Below are 16,629 nucleotides of genomic sequence, written 5' to 3' on the forward strand. Positions count from 1 at the left end.
CAAATTGATGTTCCCACTAGACCATAAGAGGTTGGCATAAGTGGGGGCACATGCCACCCCCATAGCAACACCTGTGACCTGTTGAAAATAATTATAAAAAACAAATACAATTGTTCTTTAATATATCTATGAGGGCTACTATCATATTGATTTTGTCCTATTGCAGATTACCAACTGCCACAAGTTGATGCTTAAACCAATGGAGCCCCAAGACATGTGGAATAACTGAAAATAGACTAACAACATCTAGGGTGACAAACTGCATGAAAGCCGACATCACTGACCTGGCTCAAACAATGCTAAGAATCTTTGCTGACATAAGATAACTTGGCTACAGAACCTTTTAATGTCCAATCCAAATATTTGGCTATAAAAAAGTTTTGCTGTGATGAGCATGAACCATCAGCCTAAAGGGAGGACTATTCAGGCTTTTACGAACTTTCAGGATTCCAAAAATTCCAGCAATAACTGGCTTTGAATTGGACATGTACTCAAACTCTTTCAGGGATACACAAATGCTTATCCATAAGCTTGTTATCTAGCCTTCGAAATGATATCAATATTTCACTTCAAGATACCTTCTTATAAGATTTGTCACCCAACAAATTTGTGGGTTGGGAGAGTGGCCTAATGGTTAAGGTGTTTGCCTTACAAACACAAGGTACAGGGTTTGAATCTCAGAGGGGGATAATTGGCTAGGCTTAAAATGGCTCGCAAGGGCAGTTAGCCTAGTACTACTTATGAGCCTACTTATGAGCCTTATGAACAAAACCTTTATTTTACCATTATAATTAGATACATCCATTAAAACAAGTTCACCGCCTTTGTCAGGTTTCATCACCCACACATTTTTATCACCACAAATGTCACTGAAGGCAGACAATTCCTGGCTGGTTAAGTTATAATGCCTATTTTTATTACATCAACCCAGTGCTTCCTTTACTTCATAATCATATATTTTTTCAAACCTTAGTACATTATTGTTCACGGGGGTTGAAGCAACTGGCTCTCAAACAGCCTGAGGCATTAAACTCTTTGTAAATGCAAGGAAACCATAAAGCCAAGGCCAATTAAAGTACTTACTAAATTGGCTTTCCTTGCTGGCACGAAGGGAAAACCTTTTACTGTTCCTTTAGCACCCCTTTGCTCACTGGGCTAGCACAAGGAAAGGAGGTGTGCAATGAGCTGATCATGGAGGATGTTCACCTCACTTCTGCAAAGGACAGTTCTTTTTGTAGCTCCTCCAACCAACCTTGAAGTATGGGAGGTGGTTTCCCCAGTCTCCCCCAGGAATATCAAACCTACTCAGTGTGCCTCCAAGAGCATGCAAACCTCCTTTCCATTGGAGAGGTGAGTGAGCCACTCACCTTCACTTCTCTCCCTCCCTGCCTGGCTCCTCTAGTGCCAAAGTGCTGCTAATCAAATCCCGGTCAGCTGGGTCAGTCGGTCAGGGCTCCATCCTTCTGTGCCATGGTGCCAAGCTAAAACACAAAATTCTCTTTTTATCACTTGACATCACACCCTCACAGTCAAGCACACTGGTATATGCTGCAATCAATACAAAACATAGAAGAACTCTCAGAAACATATACTGATGGATAATCACAGCTTTTTCAACTATGACACTATACCACCCAAGTACTTGTTTTATACACTTCTAGAGCATCCTGAAATGAAGGACCAGAAGGGGGTCAACAAAGAAATCAGTTCAAAGTATTTATTTCATTTACTTAATGCTTTCATGAGCTCTGGAAGGTCACAAAATGTAATGAAACAGCATGCCAAGAAAATTACTGTTAATCAAAAGTTTTAAATCTTGCATAAATGGTAGGCAGTCATGTTTTGCTTACCTACCATTAATACACACTTGTTGTCAACCACAGTCTGAACTTTGCCCCCTAACTTGTAACCTTGCTGAGACGAACACACTTGTGGAGTGGTGGGCTGAGACTTCTCCTGAACAGATTTTCGATCATCTGCTATCCGTTTTAGTACCATTTCATGGTCCTAAAGTGAAAGAAAAATGACGTCAGTATGGCATAACTGTGATGAACACTGATGTCCATAAGAAAAAGGTACAGCAAAGTTAATGCGGTGATTTCCTGATGTTGTCTCTCTAACATGTTGGGAAATACAATGTGTCAAAACATGATGGAATAAAAAAATGAAGAAATTATGAAGGAACTTGACGACTGAACACATCTTGAGTATCCCTTACAGGAGATAACGCTAGTAGTCATTAGTCAACCATTATAACCCATTAAACACTACTTAACCAGTTGTCTCCCAAAGGGCTACCTTCACAAATGATATCATCTGATATCTGTCTTCCTTGTAAAAGTGAGACAAGCTGCAGTGTCCTCTCTAGGTTTCCTAAGGAAAAATAAATAAATACATACATACATACATACATACATACATACAAGTATAAGCTGGTAGAAAAAGAGCTAAAGGACAAAGTAAGAGATCAAAAGAAAAAAAAAAGTGAAGACAGTTTTCTGCAAAAGACAAAATGGAAAGCCTAAATCTCTCCAAAAACAAAATCTCTGGTCAGGCAGAAGAGGGTCACACATTAGAAAACTGAAAACTAAACTGAATCTTGAAAACACTGAATGTGTCATATCCATGAGTTACTCAAAATATGAGCATTTTGAAACTGGTCAGTCAGAAGGCTGTGACTGCAGTGTAAAATTCCTGTTATGAGCATCACAGTTCAGTGCAAACACACACACACATACACATTATATATATATATATATATATATATATATATATATATATATATATATATATAGATATAGATATATATATATATATATATATAGATATATATAGATATATAATCTTCTAAACCGAAACTTCGAATTTCTTATGATCAAGACCTTAAAATCAAAGTTTTGAAACTTCAAACCATTTCCAAGAAGATTGCAGTACAGTACAGAATGGTATATTTAACCATATTCCTCGCTGTAGTGTAATCTCGGAGTTGGTGTATTTAATTATCAGGGGGTGTGGGGTGTGCAGGGGGGCTTCCCCCTTACAAAAATGTAAAAAAAAAAAAAAAAATAATAATTTTTTTGTTTTTATTTTTTAGTTACATTTCAACGTTTCAAAACTTTGATCTTATGGTCTCGACCATAAGAAATTTGAAGTTTTGAAACTTTGAAATTTATAAGTGCACCCATGCATACATATATATATATATATATATATATATATATATATATAAAAACATACACACATGCATATAAATAGGGATTCACTTCAGAATCTCGAACGTCTTAAAACCCAAATGTCATATGGTCGAGACCATATGATCAAGTTTTCAGAAGCTCGAAACCCTGAAATTAATTCAACAAAAAATAAAACGCTTCTGCAGGGGGGCATCCCCCACACCCCCGCTACTTAAATATACCAACTCCGAAATTGCACCACATCGAGGAAAAGGGAAATCTCCCATTCCGCACTGTAGGCAGATCTCCGTTCAGAATGTTGAGCTTCTGAAAAGTCGATCATATGGTCTCGACTGCAGTGGCAAAACCAGCTCTGGATTTAGAGAAAAATGGCAAATGGTAATGGTTGGTGAAAGTATGTACAGAACTCCAGGTAGCAGCTTCTAGGATGTCCCATGCAGGGACACCTCTGAGAAAGGCTGTAGAGGTAGATGCAGCCCTGGTGGAATGGGGTCTAATCTCGTGAGATAGGTTTTCCATGGTGCTTATAGCAGAAATGAATGCAATGACCTATCCATTTAGAAATGGTTTGCTTTGAAATAGCCTTCCCCTCTGCCCCTGCAGCAAATGCCACCAGCAGTTGTTCATATTTCCTTTGAGTTTTAGTCCTGTCCAAGTAAAATCTAAGTTGTCTGTGCACGTCTAAAGAGTGCAGTATGCGTTCCCCCTTTGTTCTGTGAGTTAGAAAAGAAGGTTGGCAAATGAATGGACTGATTAAGAGCCACAATGGATACCATCTTGGGCATGAAGGAGGGATTAGTCCTGAGGGACACCCTGTCCGCATGAAAGATGATGAAAGACTCCACTGCCATAAGGGCCTGTAATTCAGATACCCTTCTTGCTGAAGTGATTGCTAAAAGGAAGTCTGTTTTCCAAGAAAGAAATTTTAACTCTGCACTTGCAGCTGGCTCAAAAGGAGGAAGAGTGAATTTTTCCATTACAAAGTTAAGGTCCCATGCTGGGGTTGGGTCTCTCCTGGGTGGTCTTAAATTTTTGGCCCCTCTGAGGAACTGCTTGAGCAGTGGGTGAGAGAAGAGGGGTGGTTTAGTGTTGTAATGAGCTGAAATGGCTGAGGCGTGAATTTTGATGGAGGAAAAAGAAAGGCCCTTGTGAAGCATCTCAGTTAAGTATTGAAGAATCTGAGGTAAGTTTGGCGCTGCTGTGGCCATCCCTTGAGTTTGGTTCCAGGCACAGAATCTTTTCCATTTTTCAGCATAAGACTTTCTAGTACTAGGCCTCCTTGCCTCCAAAATAACATCCAATACTTGTTTACAGAGGGATGGTAATGGAGAGATTAGGTAATTAGCCAGGCTGCCAGGTTCAGGGTTTGAAGCTGGGGGTGCAGAATCTGGCTCTTCTGCTGTGACAGCAGGGTAGGGGTCTGAGGCAGGTGCCATGGGGCTAGCTGTGACACACTGTGTAAGAGGGGGTACCAGTGTTGGCGTGGCCAGCCTGGAGCAATCAGTATCATCCTTGGTTTGTCCTGTTTGATCTTTAGTAGTACTTTGGAGAGGACAGGCAGAGGAGGAAAAGCATAGACTGATTGGTTTTTCCAGCTGAAGGACAGAGCATCCACTTTCCAAGCTTGTTTGTGGGGAGTCCTGTTGCAGAATTTGTCCAGTTGGTAGTTCTGGGGGGAGGCAAACAGGTCTCTTTCTTGGCTCCCCCATTTGTTGATCAAGATGTTGACAGTCTTTGGTTCCAGTTTCCACTTGTGTGGGTCCAGGAGATTTCTGCTTAGCTCGTCTGCCAGTGTATTTAGTTTTCCTGACAGGAATTAAGCCTGTAGATGCACTTGTTAGCTCTAGGCTGTGTTTCACAGAGCCATGACTAATCTGCAGAGGGGGTAAGAATGGTGTTGTCCGTCTTTACCATTAATTGTCCTGGAAGAATGTGGTCCTTGAAGGCTGTCAGAGCATTCTGTATGGCTAACATTTTTTTTTGATTGATATGCAGGTGCATTTGACTTGGGTTCCATTTGCCCTGAATGCACTTCCCTGCCAGGTGAGCCCCCCATGCATAGTCTGATGCGTCTGTTGTTAGGGTTTGGGTGACATGGGGTAAAGTGAATGATAGTCCCTTGTTTTGGTGGCAGGCCTCTGCCCACCAAAGGAATTCTAACCATAGGCAAGGTATGATGGGAATCATTGCTTCTAGATCCTGAGAATGTTGACACCATAAGCTTTTTAGATACCATTGTAGTTTCCTCATATGCAGTCTTGCATATGGAATTAGTAGAATGCACGAGGCCGTGAACCTCAAGGCTTGCAGTATTTGTCTTGCAGATAGCAGGGTTTTTGTGGCCACTAGTTTGAAGTAAGTTGTCAAATGAATTTGTTTCTCTAGCGTGAGGAAAACCATCTGTGAAGTTGTGTTCAAGCTTGCTCCCAGGAATATAATTTGTTGACAGGGTACCAGATGTGATTTCTTTTTGTTTATGGTGTACCCCAGACAAGTTAATACCTTTTGTACACATGCCATATGATTTAGAAGTATGTCCTGTCTTTCTGCCTGAATTAGACAATCGTCCAGGTATGGGTATATTTGATAATTTCTTTGCCTGCAAAATGCAATGACTGGAGCTAGGCACTTTGTGAATACCCTGGGCGCAGTAGATAAGCCAAAGGGCAGTGCAGAGAACTGATAGTGCATGTAGTCTGCTTTGAAGAGCAGGTATCTTGTGCAAGATTCCCTGATTGGGATGTGCAGATAGGCTTCCTTTAAATCCGGTGTTGCCAACCAGGCATCCCTGCCTAGCATAGGAAGTAACTGGTGAAGCGTTAGCATCTTGAATTTTGGAATCTACAAAAAGATGTTTAAGGCAGAAAGGTCCAGGATAGGACACTATGAGTTGTCTTTTCTGGGTACCAAGAAAAGTCTTGAATAGAAACCTTGTCCCTTTTCCTCTTCTGGTACAATTTGAATAGCCTTTATGCTTAAGAGAGAAAGTACTTGCTTTTGAGCCTCTGCCCACTGATTTGGTGGTAGATCTGGCCAACCGTTTGGGGTTGGTAACGTGTGGAAGTGGAATCTGTATCCTTGGGAAACTATATTTAAAACCAATTTGTCCTGGGTAATGAGTTCCCAGTTTTTTTGCCTGCAGAACAATCTTTCCCCCTAAAGGAGCAATCAGTTCGTAAGTGTTTGGAGGTTTTAAAATTAAGTCATTGAGACAGTTTACCATAGAGGGGAGCCTTACTACTCCCTGATTTGGAAGTGGGAGCCCCCCACTGCTTAGTCCTGTGCGTACCCTAGGACTGAAGCCTGGGTGTTCTGCTGGTTCTGGGTTTGGACTGAGAAGACTCAGAAGAGGCAGTAAAGGACCAATTCTTAAAGGACCAATGCCTACTAAATCTTGGGGGCTGTAGTAGTAGGAAATCTTTGACAGTTTACATATTTAGCTTTTTCCTCCATCTTTTTAAGAACTTCTTCTGCTTTGTTGCCAAACAGGCAGTCCTGATTTAAGGGAGCATCCAGCAATTTAGCTTTAACATGATCTGGCAAGGGTTGTTCCTTAAGCCAAGCATGCCTTCTAAGTACAGATCCAGTGACAGCAGCCCTGCAAGATGCCTCTAGAGAATCAAAACCACATTGCAAAGTAAGTTTTCCAACTTGTTCAGCAGACTGCATTAAATCCTGTAAATCCTTGTTTTCAGCACAATCAGGAATCAACTTCATTTTTTATTTAAGCAATCCAATAATATACTTCTGATACTTTAACCATATGAAACTGGCAATTTAAGGCCCTAATGGCCAAGGTTGCAGAAGTGTATACCTTCTTACCCCATCTATTCAACGCCCTGGAGTCTCTATCAGAGGGGGTAGGATATTTGGCACTAGTAGCCTTAATGCCCTTGGGTTCCTGTGAAATGGTCTCTGGATCCGCAGTAGGATTTTTAAAAAGGAACTTGTGAGAGTCATGAACCCTGTAATATCTATCAGGTTTTCTGGGAGCAGGAAGTAAAGAGTCAGGGGCAAAGCTAAATTCTGAAAAGGCATCATCAACAATGTCTAGTACAGGAGGGATAGCCAAAGGCCTGTGCTGGGGCAGGAGTAAGAAATCCCTAAGCCTCTTTTTAGAATCAGAGTAATCCTGGCTTTCCCAACGAAACTGCTCCCTAACAGTATGCAAGGTTTCACCAAAACAGAAATCCTCTGTGGGGGAAGCAGAGGGAATAGAGTCCTCTTTATCAGAATTCTCATAAGTATATAAGGGTAAATCCTGTTCATCAAAGGAAACAGAAATTTCAGAATCCTGGTCAGAAGTATCATAAGCAAATTCAGTTATAGGTCTCTTAGAGGGGGAAGGTTGGCTTCTCCTGATTAAAGTAATAAGGTCTTCAGCCATTCTTATTTGTTTTTTAGACACAGAGGCCTGACCATGCGGTCTGGGCATCGTTTTTTTAGGCATGGTTTGAGTTTTAGGCCTAGAAGAAGAAGATGGCATCAGTATAATATGCAAGTCAGTAGGCCTGAATACACCCTCAGAAGACGGTGCCTGTACAGCAGCTCCGGACCCATCCAAGGTAGAGACATCCACAGGTTCCACAGTTGAAGCATCTCGCAGCATACCGGACTCCGAATGGGTCTCAGTAAAGGCCTGCGAATCTAAAGTGGTGGATATCAGGGGCTGTGAAAGTGCCTCACCGAGTACCGGCGAACTGGCGACTGGCTTAGGAGAAGCATTGTCGGCAGCTTTGGACCTAGGAGGCCTGTCTCTGTCTTTATCTTTGTGTTTTTTCGGAATGTCGGTAGTCGGATGGCTTATCGAAGACATATCTGCATAATTGAACCGAGAACCAAAACATTTAGAAGCGTAAATATACCGATGAAGGATAGCTCGTTGGTTAAATAAGGCACAAAACTGACAGCAAGGTACATCATGGTCAGGGCCTAGACAAGGAATGCAGTACGAATTAAAATCTTTATGAGGTTTTTGCTTTCCACAAGAAATGCAATTATTAACTTTTACTGACATCGGTAAAGAGCAAGAAAAAGTTTCCCCAATGGGGTACTTGGCTTTTAGTTGAAGACTTTGGTTCTGAAACTTGAAAACGAAAATTTCAGGAGTCGGCCGACCAGCACTTGCTAACTGATTCTGCTTCGGGCACTGCACGGCAAGAAAGACTGATGTAATGGCGTCGGCTGCATGCTTTATACCCCTGATGACCTGACGTCATGAAAGATGAGACAGCAACAGACGCAGGACCCAAGACTTTGATAATCAGGCCAAGTAAGGGCTACTGCAAGCAGATAACCCCAAATGTGATGACTGCAACAGTGAAACATGAAGAACATCCCGCTAATTGGAAATTTCCCACATTCGAGATTTTGAATTTTGCTCTTCTGGGGTTGCCATCTTCTGATCCTTCCACTTTATAAGCTCGAGATTCTGAAATTCTAGATTTCAGTATTTCGAGCTTATAAAGTGCTCCCATATGTATGTGTATGTATATATATATGTATATATATATATATATATATATATATATATATATATATATATATATATATATATATATATATACACACACACACACACATATATATATATAAATATATATATATAAATATATATATATATATATTTTTTTTTTTATATATATACACACATACACACACACACACACATATATATATAGGTTTACACTCAAAATGTGGAAATCCAGTTTGATGAAAAACAAGTTGGTCGAACATTTGTTCTACCAATGCCTGCAATGTCGAACTGAAAATATATGACTTCATATTAGCAAAAGTGAGTACACAATTGATAATATGAAGTCGACATTTTGAATTGAGATCGCAGTACAATGCGCACTGGGAAATGTTCCCTTTTCCTTACTGTAGTACGATCTCAGACATAGGAACTTCCAGTGTTCGAATGCTATGGTTAACATTTCTGATATTTTTAGTAATTCGGTATTATCAAAGTCGGATAAACTAGATTCAACATTTTGATAGTAAACCTATGTGTGTGTGTGTGTGTGTGTGTGTGTGTGTGTGTGTGTATGTATATATATATATATATATATATATATATATATATATATATATATATATATATAGTTGTTGGAATACCCCACAAATTTACATACTGTGCAATCCTTGTGTATAAGTGCACCCATGTTATATACCAGTGGTACATACTGTGCAATCCTTGTGCATACATAGTGCACCCATGTTATATACCAGTGGTTAGCCATGTTCACAGACAATTCTGACTTTTTTTCCCTTCCCCCACCTTTACCTCTTCAATCTTGTAGTAGCTCAGCAATTACATAATTTCTGTTTTTGCTACCCCCACACCTTCATTTTCATCTATTTTCTACTCCTCCTGATGACAACCAAGCAAGTATCTGTTTTTATTTCACTTTTCTTTATCCTGCTCATTTTCTTCCAGTTGATGGCTGTTATGGTTTTTATTTCAGAACTAGAATCCTCCTAATCACTCTTCTCTCCCCTTCCTGTCACCCTTCTTCCTCCATACCTAGACCCCAAATGCAGAAGCTGTAGTAGTTTCGCCTTCTTATGGTATACTTCTTTCCATATTGCAAGAACATTCTTTCAACCCCCCCCGGGTGTATTTGTAAAAACAAAACAAGTGTGGTGTTCCTGCCTCCCCCTGCCCTCTAACTCCAGCACCTTGTGTCAGTTTTGAGTAACTCATTTAATGTTGGAATGAATGATAATCGTTAAAAGAAGAAAACATGTCTATATTGAATGAAAATACTTAAATGTTTATAATGTTTTGTATAGTTTTCTATTAATGTATGTAGTTTTGTATAGTTTTCTATTAATGTATGTATACCCAGGTCATTGTTCAAAATGTGTGAATTTAATAAAGATGAAAAAATAAAACACCCATCTGGAGGGGGCCATCATTCACGCAATCAATAGCTTGTTCTACATCCTCACCAGTATTCTGGCAACTAAGAAATTTTGTACTGGCTGAACCCAATTCCTCAGTAGGGGTTGAGCAATCCACCTCACTGTGGCTGCTCTGAAAGGTCCTCCCCATGTGAGTACATTTTTCCTTACACTCATGTTAAAGGCTGGCACCAGGCAATGGCTTGCTGTCCCCATCGCTCAGCCCCAGACCACAAATTTGCAGCGTCATTCCACCTCCTCATAGGAAATATGGCAGTGTGCATCTGACCCCACACCTCCCCTCCCAGGGATGGGCATACAAACCCTCCCCTGTCAACTTCTTCAGGTGTCCAAGCAGCTAACGACTCAGATCACTTGGCTCATAATCAGAGAATTATTCATTCTACACTGCCAAAGTTGCTAATTTTACCACTTCTCTGTAGGAATGCTTGATCAAGCAGTCATGCCTGATATGGGTAAATATGAATTCTACAGATCCTGAAGTAGGAAAACCCTGGTGCCAAGCATTTGATATAAATGTTGTAGTAGAAGCATCAGGTGGCAATAAAGACAACTGAAAGTGCTCCCGATTCACCCCGAATCTCAAACTGTTAGCAGTAATTATGGATGAAGATATATAAATAAGCATCTTTCAGAATAAATGGCAGAAGTATGTGCAAGGCTATCATCTTGGAAACTTTTATTTTCACACACCTGTTCAGTTTGGTCAGCTAGATCTAAGAAGGTTATACAGTGGTCACCCTTTTTGTGCAAACAACAATTTGGAATAAAACTGCTTTCCCTGCTCTTCCATAGGGAAATTTTTTAAAGCTTTAGACTGCAAAATCTGTTTCATTATTGGCTGTGCCACTTCCACTTGATCTAGAGGAAAGGGAGACACTTTTCTGAAGGAAGGAAACCCTTTAAACTACTTTGTAGTCTGTCAAAATAATTTTCATTACCCACTGGTCCATAGTTAGGTGGAACCAATATGCTTAATGGAGGAAAGACTTCATCCCTAAACATGAGGCAGGGAAGGGTAGAGGAAGGATGAGGGGGGAGGGGATAGTGGAAGCAACCAGTACTGTCCATTTATCATCTCGGAAATAAGTGTTAATCTCCCTTACTTCCTACCTTACAGCCTTGTCCTTGCCACCTTCCTAGCCCTCCTCAATTTCAAAAGAATGCTCCCTTTTGTCTAAAATTATCTGCCTTTAATTGCTTTCTGCAAAATTCATTTGTTTTGTGGGGCAGCTTCTAAAGTATCACCAAAACTAAAGGGTGAAACAGCTGCCTGGCTCTCCCTTTCCCCTTCTATTCTAAAGTTTTAGAAATCTCCTTAAAAGGGGAAGGCCAAGCAACAGATTCTTGTTCAAGGGGACGATCAACAGCTGCCCCTTAAAATAATGTTAAGTACTGGTTAGATCTTCAGCCAACTATACCTACATATAACTTTACTAGTTTCTACATTCCTACTACTGTACTGCACCCTGCCAGATGTAACAAAATAATTTCATATTTTAAAGGCTGTCTGGGTCATTCTTCATATTCTGTCTCTTAGGGCATCAGCAGCAGTCTCCCTTGCCAAACTCTGTTATTTGTTTCAGGATATCATCTTGATATTTCACCCGAGTATCTGGCAACTAATACCCACAAAGACTACAATGAATGAAGCACAACCCCTTTTCCTCAAACTGGACCATCAACCTGTTTTCTTTACCCTTAGGGTATGTTTCTAGATCTCCTTGCAGCTGCTATGGATACCACTGTATGATCAGCTAGCAAGTTCTTGTAAATATATTTACATGTGACTTCTCACTTAAAATTTGTCAATTATTTTAAAAGCTGGAAGTTGTAAGCCCAGCTCCAGAGTCTCATGGAATACAAAAGATACAGCCATTGCCCTTGGTTACTCTATGCTCAGGAAGTCAAGGGACAGCTTATGTGATCTGAACTTTTTTTTAGATCCCATTTAAAATGTTCCATTATTAAATTTAATGTTTCCATGATGGAACCGTCCTCTAGAGTTGTGAATAATGATACAGTTTCTTTGCCATTAGTGATTTATCCCAAAGGCAAGGCTCTCTGTATATAATATGCCAAGAATTTCTCCTGATGTTCTATGTTCAAGGAATTTAGGGGAGAAAATTCTCTCTTCCTTTTCACCAGGGGAGGCATTTCCAAAGCTGAGGGCTGGAATAAGAAAGTTATGTACTTACCATAATGACACATCCGTGTCATCTCATTTTCGTCTGGGTCAACTTTTGGTTTACCAGATCTGATCTTGGTGTCTTTTTTTATAAAGATGTAAATCCAAGGCTCTGACTCCTTCACTAACCATAATTCCCTCCATTCCAGCAAATACCTCAGATCAAGTTTGCTGACATATCAGAAGATATTATCTATACTTTATAACTGCAGCATCTAGATGCTAGGGGATATATTAATGCCTACAGTAGGATCTAGCTGTGAGAATTTCACACACAGGGTCTCAGATAAGGTGCATCTGGACCTTGTCAGACATTAGAGGCACAACTCATAAACAATAACTATAACATGATAAAAGTACTGAGCAGTCACTTGTGTAGAGTAGTTAAACCATTCCTTTCAAAAAAGATATTATCAAACTACTTTTGTAATTATATCTTACACACCTAAACAAGCAAACATATACACAGAAAAACACAGCAAAGATTTCTAAAACTATCTGAATAACAAAACTATCTTCTGATCTTTAATATCGAACACTGTAAACCTATCTGTACTATCTACTATTGCTGAATATAAACTACTAATATTAATGGTAAGGAAGAAGAAAATTATTATTATTTAAGAAAATATCACTTATCCCAGTGGATAAAATCAGAGCCCTCTGAAACACGTTGGAGATGATGAGGCAGCAAATGAGATCTGAGTTACTTTTGGTGGAATGGAGGGAATTATGGATGGGGAGGAGTCAGCGCCTTGGATACACAACCTTATAAAAAGGCAGAAAGGTTGGATTCAGTCACATTAGACAACCCAAAGTTTGAAATGGATGAAAATAGACAACATTGGATACCAGGGAACTAATTCTAGGGCATGTAACCATGTATTCTACACTGACATCTATTGTAACCAAAAGTGGCAGAATCTGGGGAGGCATCAGTAGAGTTGTATACAGCCTTTGTACACTTGCTCTAGTAAAATTTGAGATGGAGGCCCTTCCCTGCAGGAAGAGACCTTTATGGACACCTGAATAACCAGGGGTCCTTATGAAGCCTGTCCCACTAACTGTTACAGCAGGAGTTTTTTTTCTGGGAGTACTCTTTTAAAGGTGAAACCAAAATCTGATAAGAACTGAAGTCTATTGCAGGTGCTTGGAAACAAGGGGTTTCGACCTGAAGGTGTCACTCACTTCATCAGAAACCTGGTTAGGAATAATGGAACCATATCCTATTGTCTGCTCCTAAAGAGGCTATAACAGACAGAAGTGAAGCAGAAGCAGGCTTTGGGAGCCAATGAAGACAATGTGTCACCTTAATGCATCCAGAAGCCTCAGGCCTCTGTGGAGTAGGTGGGGTAATTTTGCTCTTGACCCACAGGTTCTCTGATAATAACCTTTTTGGGTCTTTCCACTCAGTAATGGACATACTCTTTTTTATGTGAAATTTTGTGCTTATTGCCACTGGCTGAGGCTTTTCTTACCACGGAAGTGGCATACACCCTTTATGCCTGAATCAGGAGTTCAAAATAAGAGCACATTTTGCCCAACAAAGGCCCAAAGTTTCTGAGTCTGGTGAAGAAGCATATTCTTGTTGACCACAGTACAGTGTTCACAGATGGAGACCTGGTAGTTCTTCAGCAGACAAAAAATGGCTCTGCAGGTGATGTTACTTAGACAGAATCTATCTTCTGCAAACTGCAAGCACACCACACTAGCCATTAAGGTTTGTTGGTGATATTATGGACCCTGGAAAAATACCAACCCACAAAGGGCAATCTTTTATTATAGGTTCATAGGTTGGTACTAGGCTATCGGCCCTAGGGCCTATAAAAGACTAGCCATAACAATTCCCTGGATATTTCTTCCCACAATATTTACTTCCCTGGACCCGTCTAGCAGGGCGACTGACGAGATCCCCAGGGAGAATTTCCTATCTTCCATCCAATCATCAAGGTTCCTTTTGAAGAGGGCCAAGGAGGCGCTCTGCTTGACATGTATGAGCAGTCTATTCCAGAGTATGGGGAGTCTCTGGGTCAGGAACCTAGCCCTCCAGCATATTTTGTTCATTGTGATGACAAGGTTTAGATCCCTGGAGCGTGTGGCTCTGAGGGATTGGGATTTCTTTAAGTGGTACATGTCCAACAGCTCAAGGTTTAACATAGCCTTGTATGTTAAGCAGAGATCGCCTCTGAGTAGACGATATGCCACAGAGTATAGCTGGAGTTTTTTTAGACTGTCAGCATAGGGCATCTGCTTTAGGCCTGTGATTCTTTTAGTGAGGTATTTCTGCGGCCTTTCCAGCTGTTGCAGATGTCTTGTGAGGTACATAACAAACGGGGCATTGGACTCTACAATGGGTCTAATGAGGGATGAGTACAGTGAGACAATGACCTTTTTTCTTGATGATAAGCCCTTAGTGATCTGGTGTGCCACATAGAAGGATTTCCTGACTGTTGGGGCGATGTGGTTATCGAAGGTGAGACCACTGTCCACCTGTGACCCTAAGTCTCTCATCACACTTTTGGTGTTTAGCGTACTGCCACCTATGTGGTAATTCATGAGTACATGTTTTTTCCCAAAGGGGGATAACTATACATTTCTTGGTATTAAGCTTGAGCCCACGGCTCTGGCACCAAGCATCTGTTTCTGTAAGACCCTTTTATAGAATATCCACATCATTTGGGAATTCAATAATGGCTCCCAGTATGCAGTCATCTGCAATCTTTGTTAGCCAGAGTCCCTTAAAGTTGGCCTGTACTTCAGAGAAGTAGATCCCAAACAAGAGCGGCCCCAGGACTGAACCCTGAGGTACTCCACTTGTCACTTGCCTGGAGCTGGATTTGGAGTCGGCTACTTTTACATCTGGGTTCTGTCAGTAAGCCAGTTAGCAACCCATCGAGTGATGTAGGGATTTATGCCCAGCTTAGTAAGTTTATCTATGATTTAAGAGTGGGGGATGGTGTTGAAGGCCTTGGTGAGGTCCATATAGGCTGTGTGGACCGCCTTACCCTCATCCACAGCTCTGGAGACTCAGGTTCAGGAGACAAGATCTGCCCTTCACAAACCCAAACTGGATGGGGTCCAGTGTTTGAAGGTTGCCAATGCTTTTGTTTATAAGTTCCATGATAATGCGTTCCATGCCTTCATGTTTTCACAAAATTAGAGTACAATTAGTACAATCTGAAAAGACATAAATAAAAAGGATTTTAAAGCTGGGTACTTATCATTCTTTGAAATTGACCTGGAAGGGCTGTCGATACACATACGAATGATCATTCACTTCTCGCAACAAATTAATATATGAAATTTAAGAGAGTTGTTTCCCACTTTTAGATGTGAAATAAGTCAATACTCTCGGCAACAACAGGAGTCTAGCTCTGATTTGCAGGTGTCCGCAAGTCTGGACATCACTCACCTTTGGCTAATTCACATAAGTAAGGAATCACAAAGCAAAATCATAGATGAGAAGTAATAGCCATTTAAAAGTAATAATGAATATTTTGCTGTATTTTACATGGTTGTAAATATCATTTGGTGTACCTTTTAAAGAAAAAGCATCATAAAACAACATATTCATGACCACATTTCTCAACCATCCCTATTTTGGAAGAGCATTCCTACTTTTAGACCTGATTTACCCCTGCACAGGATGCCCCTGTTTTTCAAGATATGTCCCTATTTTCAAGCTTAATTTACCTCTTTACACAATTTTTTGAATGCCCCATCATCACATGATTTCTGAAGCTGCCTAGTACACAGAAAACCACATTACATGACCAACATACTAATGGCAGCATGCATCTTACATCTATCTCCCTTTTTCTGAAGCAAAAATAAGTGGTCTAGCATGGCAGAATTTTGCAATAAAACAAAAACAAAAAAAAACAGTATATAAGTTTGGTTGACATTTTGTCATTTTATTCTGATGAAGTCTTTGGACGAAAGCGCTAAATAAATACTTCCTTGACTGATTGCCTTCTGTGGATGTTATGTTGTGGAATTTTGTAATACAGACTCTTTGATAGGCGTTTAATTTTTTCCATCATTTTTGTCACCTAATGTGTTTAAAAAATGCATTTCTGTGTAGTAGCTCTCATACCTACTGAAACTGAGAACATTTCAGGATTTGCTTTGTTACTGGATATGCAGAAGAGTAAATCAGAAATAATTTGATGCCCTTCTAAGAATCTGGCAAGGATGAATTTGGCCATATGAGCTTGACAACTTATAGCTTTGAAGGCCAGAGTTGAAGAGGTATACACCTTCTTGCCAAATCTAATACCCTTCTATCTTTGTCACTAGGAATGTAACTGGAAGGTGCTA

General features: G+C 40.3%; 1 protein-coding gene across 5 annotated transcripts in view; it reads right to left on the reverse strand.

Moving 5' to 3' along the window:
* The window catches only part of LOC122798540, a 1,608,245-nt gene that overhangs the window by 1,347,452 nt on the left and 244,164 nt on the right, over nucleotides 1-16,629 (reverse strand). For all 5 annotated transcript variants that reach the window (XM_044067582.1, XM_044067581.1, XM_044067580.1 and 2 more), the window contains one exon: nucleotides 1,855-2,007. In XM_044067582.1, the coding sequence (XP_043923517.1) occupies nucleotides 1,855-2,007 (153 nt within the window). The remainder of the gene's footprint in view (nucleotides 1-1,854; nucleotides 2,008-16,629) is intronic.

The sequence above is a fragment of the Protopterus annectens genome, chromosome 3.part1 (assembly GCF_019279795.1).
Source record: "Protopterus annectens isolate FY-2018-M chromosome 3.part1, PAN1.0, whole genome shotgun sequence".
Classification (NCBI taxonomy): Eukaryota; Metazoa; Chordata; order Ceratodontiformes; family Protopteridae; genus Protopterus; species Protopterus annectens.